Below are 9409 nucleotides of genomic sequence, written 5' to 3' on the forward strand. Positions count from 1 at the left end.
GAGGGAATAATTGGTGGTCTGACACCTCTATCACTCCGTATACCTGGAATCTTCCGTTGTTATTCTTCTTCGTTTCATTATGACATCCAATTGACAAGTTCATGCAATTTGCACAATCAGATAATCTGGCTTGACAGTTGTTTTTAGAATAATTTTAATATTAATGGACGCCTTTCTTTTCGTTGATGCAACAACTTCTTTTTTGCAGAACAATTAAATAAAATGGAGAATGGAAATGAGGAATATGTCAGAGACAACAACCCGATCAAAAGAGCAGATAACAGCGAAAGGCCACCGATGGTTCTATAACGAAAAATTCTCGCATTCAGAGGTTAGCCTCAGCTGAACCCTAAATAAAAATGTGTACTAGTTCAGTGAAAATAGACGTCATATCCTTTGTTTTAAACCAATTGGAATAAGGATACGTGTTCGAATTTAGATGTGTTTGCAACTGATTGTATTAATTAGATTAACAAAATCAGTGGTTGAATTACTATGTCACACTAGGGAATTCTGCAAATATTGTATGCAGCGAATTTCCGAGGAAATGTAACATAATATTCAATGCATATTTTATGTCTTCCTATAATTAATCCAAAACAGTTTTCCGAGAAGTCTGCAGTCTATTTATATTTCAACATGACCGAGCGAAAACAAACACTAGTCTTATAAATGAGGATTCGAGTTCTCATAATACTTATACCTAATATCTGATATTCAGCAAAGATTCAAAACTAGAAACAGCAAAGGAACTGCATCGATCACATGGCGTCTATTGCTACTCAAAACGGTCCTTTAATTTTTGGGGCCCTTTATAGCTTGCTCTTCGGTGTGAGCCATGGTTCCGTGTTTTTATGCAATACTTTGACCTATAATGGTTTACGTTTACAAATTGTGACTCGGATCGAGAGTTGGCTCATTGGCACTCATACCGCATCTTCTTCTATCTCCTTAAGTATACGGTACAATTTGTTAATCCATGCTATTCATCAATGTCCAACATTGAAAGAAAGTAAAAATCAAGAGATTACCAGACGAATTGTTTAACCTAGCCTGTGACTATGGTGCACTGTTAGACAGTATTGACTTTAAAGAGATTTGACTAGGATGCCAGGCTCTGTTTCCCCGCCAAAATTGTTGACCATTTGGCTAATTGCTTAGTTTTTCAATTTTCTTCAAATTTTAAATTTGAAGTTTCAGTGAATCCATTTGTAGGCGTACAATTTTGTTATTACTTATGTGTCATCTTCCTGTTTAAGTTTGGGAACATGTCCCTTCGCCGGATTTTTCAAATAATTTTAAAGTTTTTTCTATTTTTATTTTTGATCCATCTTCTATATTTAATTTGAAACGACAATCATCATATTCCATCATCGACAAGTCATGCGTGGTCGCGTGAAAATAATTTTCTCATGGGTAGAGAGAGACACTCGTGAATAAGCATATCAGTAAAATATCAGTACATACTAGACGCCAATACGGAAAGAAGAAAAAAAAATGTTCCACATATTATCTCTTGATCGTGATGCATCTTTTCTTTCAGTTTCGTAAAATTCTATGACGATTGATAAAGTCACGGCTTTAATATTTTTTTAACCCTAAACTGTATCGAAGTGTGAACCTTAAAAAAAACACCATGTCAAATTGAATCTATCGGTAAAATATGAAAAACTGAAAAGAATATCATTTCATATCATAAACTTGTATGAAGGTTTGACAAACTTATTGGTGTCTAAAACTTAAAACTTTCATCACAAGCGAGACAAACAGCGAACTTGGCTGAAATGGCAGATTTTATTGGGTGGAATCTTTATTCATTTTACTACATTGTTCTTTATAATAACCTTTAAAAGGGGGAGGAGGAAGAAACTTCACATATAAATTTGAAACAAGTCAAGAGTCAATTACATCAACGGAAACAATCTTACTGTTTACTATACAACGGATATGCACATGTAGGTTATTTATGTCTTTTCAGTGATGCTCAAGGCCAACATACTTGTATTTAAAAATTAAAAACTCACACTTTGAAGAGCTGATAAACTGGAAAAGACCAAAATAATTGAAATTGTCTTGTCTTTAACCCCGCCACATTATTTATGATGTCATGATGTGCCTGTCCCAAGTCAGGAGCCTGTAATTCAGTGGTTGCCGTTTGATTATGTGTTTCATATTTGTTTTTCGTTCCTTTTTTTTTTATATTAAATAAGGCCGTTAGTTTTCTTGTTTGAATGGTTTTACATTGTCTTATCGGGGCCTTTTATAGCTGACTATGCGGTATGGGCTTTGATCATTGTTGAAGGCCGTATAGTTGTTAATGCCTGTGTCATTTTATCCTCTTGTGGACAGTTGTCTCACTGGCAATCATCTCATAATTCTTTTTTATATGGTCTTAACATTCTTGGACAAGGAATCAGCTGTGTATGATAATTGTGGTCAGTTGTAGTTCTAAATGAACCAAGTTGATTCTTACGGGGGACTCTTGAAACGTTTAAGACCGAAACAGTAATGAAAAGATTTCTCACTGTCCGATTAAACCTAGGTATTAGAAAAAAAATGACTCAATTAATACTTATTAATAAATATATCAACAAACATTTAAAAAGTCATAGCTACATCACAACAATGAATCTAAAAACGTGCTGTATCACTGCATCTAATACCGGAATTTATTAAATTTTATTGTTTGTTTACCTGCGGTTTACCTTTAAAGTAATTAATTCATTGAACTTCCGTTATAATTTAAATTCCATAAATATCAGTTAATACGACCTACTACAATAAATTCACGGAACGACTTTCTATCAGTAAATGACATTAACTCTGCTGTGATTTGATTGGATAAACGTACCCACCCATTGATCTAATTATAGATTTGATATAAAATGCAATCGAAAATAAGATTTCCAATAGTTATACCTTTGATACATGTGAAGTGAAGAAGTATATTATTTTACCTGTGAAAATGAAAATGGAACAAAATTGTATACAATGTGTAATAGTGGGAGATGGAATGGTTGGGAAATCACATCTAGCAAAGTGTTTTGTTGGACAATCTTTACAAGAGGATTATATTGCTACAGTTTTTGAAAATTATGCAGGTAAGAATTGTTTTATTTATTATTATTTTTTTTAGCAAGAAAAGCATTTAGAAACCTAAGATTGAAATTTACCACAATGCATTCTGTAATTTCAAAACATTATAACAAGAATTGTCTATATAATGAGAATAACAGTCTAAATTTTAATCCAAAAATATTGAATACCAAAGAAGTATTGCTAATTGAAAACAGGGGGGGGGGGGGGTCTTATGACCAAGAAGGATCTTTGAAAATAACATAATCGATGTAAGGTCAACTGTGATTGAGGGAAATAGACCTTGAGTTGTTTTAAAATTTTCAATTTTCTCTATTCTAAACGCAAAATTTAACTTCATAAACTTCATGACAGTAACGAAGCAAGTACTAAAAGCCAATGATACTCTTGGGGACTAGCAGCACACAGCATCTGTATCTAATCAGTACTATATATTGATATTTTTGATGCAGTGTGAAACCATATATAAGATTTAATTTGTTTTATTTGATATTCAACAACAAATTTAAAGTTTGTTTTCGAAGAAGACACATACACATGTAGTCACTCTTAAAGTAAACAACAATTACATTGTGTATCTTTAAACCAATGAAAACAACATTGAAGACATATAAAAAGTACTATTAGATTTCCTTGTCATAACTTGCGTACTATTGGAATGATTTATTATATGTTTATATTTAAAATAAATGTTATTGAAAAGATTTATTTGTTTATACTTAATGTTTTGTTTAATTTTTCAGGAACACTAGCAGTTGCCGGCAGTAAATATACGATTGGTATTTTTGATTCAGCTGGACAAGTAAGTATATGTTATATTAACTCTTAAGAAGTATCTAATATATGATTTAACGTGTAGAGATATACAAGTATGGGACATAGTAAATTGGAGATACCAACATCAGGTTAAATACAAAGAAAACACTCAGAGATAAGACACAGTATGCAATAACTTAAAATAAAAGATGTTAGTAAAAATACTATAATTGGTCAAACAAAGCAAAACATCTATTTTACAAAACAATAAGACAAAGATAAACCAATATACAGACATTGATTGTAATGACAGTCTGATGTTTCATACAGTTTAACCCAAAGTCGGATTTTCGAAATACTATAAATACTTATTTCTTTGAAAAAAACTCATTACGTATTTCCCATATTTGTATTTTTAATGTGAATGAATAGAAAGTCTCAATATATGAGATCTTTAAGTGTTTCCTTATTTAAATTTCCTGAGCTATGTAACACAATATTGTAACTTGGTTAAGTATGTGATGTAATTTTCAGAAAACTTTATTAATAAAAGGTTAAAGTTCAGTTTAACCCTATGACTGTCAAATGATAATTATCTACAGTCCGGTTGAGATAATGTGGGCTTTCCCGGTTTGGGAGTCAACCTGATAGTAAGGACAAATAGAAATCCGTACTGATTATCACATTTCATACCTATACAAGGTCAAATTCTTTTACTTATTGTTTGGGTAAATTAACACGGGACAAACTGTTAAAATAACGTAATCAGTATATCTCACTTTCTTGACTGACACGACATTAAAAATATATAATTATATGTATTGATATTTTTGTCACACTTTTTTTTATTATCATACTAATTACCTTGTATTCTTTTTCAGCAAGATTATACAAATCTTCGTGCCTTTAGCTACAGAGACAGCGATGTGTTCATACTGTGCTACAACATAGCAGATAGAGAATCATTTAAAAACATTAAATCTTTTTGGATACCAGAAATTAAACAGTACAACGTGAAGAAAAGGCCTATTATATTAGTGGCTACTCAAAGTGACTCTCGTCATCTTTATGAAGACTCTGTAACTTGTGATGAAGGAGTTGAATTAGCCAAAGACATTGGAGCAGAATGTTTGATAGAAACATCAGCCATTACAAGAGAAGGCACAACGGAAACCTTTGAAAGGGTTGTGATGTCAGCGTTAAAACATAAAAAGAAAAAGTACAAAATATTCCAGAGATTATTTAAGAAGTAAAGTGGTTGACATTACTATTGACATTGTATTAATTTTTATACAGATTAATAGAAAAAAAAACAGTCCAACGAAAGTACCTCATGCAATGCATATCAGAGTAGTTATACACTAACACGAAAAGGCCTTTTTTCGGGAGTGTGCAATAATTTGTGCCAAAAAAACTGTGATACGAGTCCATTCCAATTTGTTTTGTTTTTATTATTTACAAAGCTGCCGGTCAGCATATATGTTATTTATTTATTGTCAATAAAATGACTTAAAACATATTTTTAATCGTTTCTCTTTATATCAACATTGTTCATAACCTTTTATAACTTTCTTGGTACCTATTGTAATGCAGATTCCATCGTACTTCCTTTTGTATTTTTAAAAGGTCATTCGAAGCAAATTTGAAATGATGACGATTTTTTTTTGTGATGTATCAGGCTAATGTCAATTTATTCCATAGAAGGTTATTCAATTTATTGTCATCGAATGAGGAAGAGATTTAATTGTACATCTGAAGCGTCCTGGTTTTTTAGAAAGTCATTGTTTACAAATTTTTAATGATGAAGTTTCCAAAACTGCATCATTGAATATGTTGATGATGATTAACTGCAGAATTTCCTTGTATCTATGATATCTAGGTCATTGATTTTCCATAAATGGAATATCAAATGTTTCTAAATTTAGTTTTAATATAGATTTACAAAGGCAGATGCATGCAATAATTGTTAATTACGTTCAGACAGTATCTGACCTACATCACATTTCCGTCACCGTGTCCGGAGTTTATTGAATTTCTAAATATGGAACACAATTTGTTGAACGCCACGTATTTTTTGTAAATGAAAAAAAAAATCAAGAATTGACTTTTGTAATTCGAGTAGATTTCGCCAAGCTACGTATTCATCTTACAAGTTTGTTCAATTATTGGAGATACTATTTTGCTTGGAATACATAAAGATAGCATTAAACTTGAAGTTAGCCATAGTGTATTTCTATGTTTGACGTAGGACTGACTTTATAGCAAGTGTTTATTGATCTGATATAGATGATAACATCGCGTGTAGTTATTATATTAATTTCTTCTAATTAAAGGTTGCAAAATAAAATTGCCACTATTACATCAATTGTAGTGGTTGCTATGAGCAGGTACTCAAATTTCGTTGACAATTACATCAGCAAATATTTAATAAAAGGTGTGTTTTGGGAAGAATTTGAATTCCCTAGCAACTGTCGATACTCTCTTGTAAGATTTCCTGGGCCCATATCAATTCTATGATTGTATGACTTATCACGATTAACGATTTGACCTATCACGTTATTCAGAGAATCTAATTCTTAATTCCTCTTTTCTGATTGGATTAAACACGGGAATGGACAAATATTTACTTAAACTTCAAGTCCATAATTTTTGTTTTGTTTCAAGTAAGTTATCTTTAATTAAAATCAATATCTCTTCGAAATAGACACTCAATAATACTTCTGAATCTCTTAATAGTGTCATACAAATAATTTAGCCACATAATTTTGGCGTTGTTTTCACTTTATTCAGACTTTTGCTTTAAATACTAACGAACAATAATACAACAAAATCGGATGTCGTATATCGGTGTACTAATGTTTGTGTCTCTGAAAGTCGTTTTCTGAAATCATAGTAACTTTGAAAAGGCCACAGTAGTATACCGCTTTTCAAAAGTCATTGAAATAAAACAAATCCGGGTCACAAACCAAAACCGAGATATACACACCAACTTTAAGAGGAAAACAACGTATCTAGAGAAACACTAAAGTGCACAAAAAACAGCAAAGCAACAAACAGAAACAAAACACTTGATAACAACTGCCATCTTCCCGACTTGGCACAGGACATTTTAAGTAAAGATGGTGGGTTGGACCTGGTTTCATGGCTAGTCAAACCTCCTGCTTAATGGCAATGTTTAAAAAAGCTAAAGTGACAACATTATATGACAGGAATACAGTACAAATAAATGAAAAAAATTCGTATAAATACAATAATACAGGAATATAATAAAACAGTAACCATATATTAATCTACGACAGTACAGTACGTATAAAAAAAATAATATAATTACGATTCTGCAAGTTTGGTAGGAACAAGGCATACACATAATAATGTTTAAGACAACTTCGATTTCGAATATAGTGACATACGTTTTATCTTTCATCAAACTTTATTGTAGTTTGTGTTTTAAAGACAGTGTAAAAATAGTATATGCAAATTAGACAATTTATTGTCTACCAAATAACCAAATGACAAGGATGCAAAAAGTTACCGGCAATCCTAAGGCCATTTGTAATGAGTAGAACCCACGATGTATTGTAAACAATAAAAGACCCATTATATATCTCTAATATTAAAAAAAGAAGATGTGATATAATTGTCAAGGAGACAGCTCTCCACAAGAGACTAAATTAACAAACTATAGGTCACCGTACGGCCTTTAACAATAACCAAAGCTCATATCGCATAGTCAGATAAAAAAGATCCCGACATGACTAATTTAAAAATATCAAACGAGAAAACTAACGCCCCGCTAATTTATGTACTAAAAATGAGCGAAAACAAATATGTAACACATCAACAGACGACAACTATTGAATTGCAGGCTCCTGATTAGGGACAAGCACATACATACAGAGTATGGCGGGGTTAAATATTTTAGCGGGATCCCAACCCTCCGCTGACCCGGGACAGTGGTGTAACAGTACAACGTTGAGAACGAAGTATAAACATCAGTTGAAAAGGGATTACCTCATCAGATGGATACAAATAGAAATAAAACTAACAAAAACGCAGAGTGGACGTTGCCGGGTACTTATATATCACAGCAATAAAACAAATACTAAGTACTGATCTGAAAGTACTCGTAGTTACTTACAGCTAGTTCAAAGACACTAATAACTAATAAAAAAATCATGCATCTGGAACTAAATTTTCTATCAGTTCACAACCAACATCCAATGAAGTTCAATTTCAACAAATGAATATACAATTTTTTCTCGTATGTGTCTAAGTTTAATATGACGTCCATTTTTATTGAACTAGTACACATTTTTGTTAAGGAGCCAGCTGAAGCCCGCCTCTGGTAACATGATGTTCTCGGTATGTTGACGACCCATCGGTGGCCTTAAGTTTGTTTACAGCTTTTTGTTCGGGTTGTTGTGTCTTTGATACATTCCCAATTTCCTTTCTCAGTTTAACGACTTATTTAGGCTGCATTTCTTTCTGACCAAAATTTTGTTAACGTTTTGTCGCGTTTGTTGATGTTTTCTAAACGCTACGAAAGTAGAAACAAATACAACGTTAAGTAAGTCTTTACTGACCCTTTTTGAACTTTCAATAAAGAATGCACTTGCTTTTGGTAAAAAGACTTTTTACAAACGTAGAAAACATATATCGTTTACTAGTAATCAAGTTCAAGCTAGAAAAAAATATAGCTTTTGTACTAACAAACGACGAACGACAATCTTTAGCGAGTGCTTAGTTTGTGAAAGTTTATGTAAACTTTCCAAGGTTAGGGGGAGAGTTGGGATCCCGCTAACATGTTTAACCCCTATACATTAGTTATGTTTGTGCCTGTCCCAAGTCAGGAGCCTGTAATTCAGTGGTTGCCGTTTGTTTATGTGTTACATATTTGTTTTTCGTTCATTTTTTTACATAAATAAGGCCGTTAGTTTTCTCGTTTGAATTGTTAAAATACATTGTCTTATCGGGGCCTTTTATAGCTGACTATGCGGTATGAACTTTGCTCATTGTTGAAGGCCGTACGGTGACCTATAGTTGTTAATGTTTGTGTCATTTTGGTCTTTTGTGGATAGTTGTCTCATTGGCAATCTTACCACATCTTCTTTTTTATATTTGCAAACGTATGTTAGAAACAAATGATCTAAACGTGTGCGCTCTTAGTCGTTTGCATCGTTTGTGGTAGAAAAAAATCCACCAAAGTAATCTGTGGAAATGTTGGAATGGGTTGCTTTTTAATTCATAAGTTCTATCTATATGAACAATATCGTCGTAAAAGCTACGATGTAACCTCCGGTTTGCCGATTAGTTCAGCCTTACTTTTAATGAAAGAAAATAAATGAAAAAAAAAATGAAATTGATCACAACAAAATCCCTCGTATCAATTCACCAGTAAGTAATACCTTCGGCTAACTTACTAACATTACATAAACATACATTTGTTCAAAATAAATTACGGGAATTGACGGTGATATTTTATTCCACTGTACGTGCTAATTGTAATTTATTTTATCATTGATATGACATTGACAGTTTGTACTACAGCTGTTTATGC

At 32.2% G+C, this 9409-nt stretch overlaps 1 protein-coding gene across 1 annotated transcript; it reads left to right on the forward strand.

The window, feature by feature from the left end:
* Nucleotides 1-2900: 2900 nt before the first annotated feature.
* Nucleotides 2901-5371, forward strand: LOC134711663 (rho-related GTP-binding protein RhoJ-like). The gene is made up of 3 exons (XM_063572426.1): nt 2901-3101; nt 3840-3898; nt 4734-5371. Exons 1-3 carry the CDS (start codon nt 2966-2968, stop codon nt 5103-5105), a joined length of 567 nt encoding a protein of 188 aa, XP_063428496.1. The 5' UTR covers nt 2901-2965; the 3' UTR covers nt 5106-5371.
* Nucleotides 5372-9409: the final 4038 nt, after the last annotated feature.

Source organism: Mytilus trossulus, chromosome 3 (genome assembly GCF_036588685.1).
Source record: "Mytilus trossulus isolate FHL-02 chromosome 3, PNRI_Mtr1.1.1.hap1, whole genome shotgun sequence".
Classification (NCBI taxonomy): Eukaryota; Metazoa; Mollusca; class Bivalvia; order Mytilida; family Mytilidae; genus Mytilus; species Mytilus trossulus.

Excerpts from the sequence above, each read along its gene's own strand:
- LOC134711663 (XM_063572426.1), top strand. The coding sequence starts at position 2,966 with ATGAAAATGGAACAAAATTGTATACAATGTGTAATAGTGGGAGATGGA. Across the intron at positions 3,102-3,839 it reads AGTTTTTGAAAATTATGCAG|GAACACTAGCAGTTGCCGGC; the intron begins GTAAGAATTGTT and ends TTAATTTTTCAG. Across the intron at positions 3,899-4,733 it reads TTTTTGATTCAGCTGGACAA|CAAGATTATACAAATCTTCG; the intron begins GTAAGTATATGT and ends ATTCTTTTTCAG.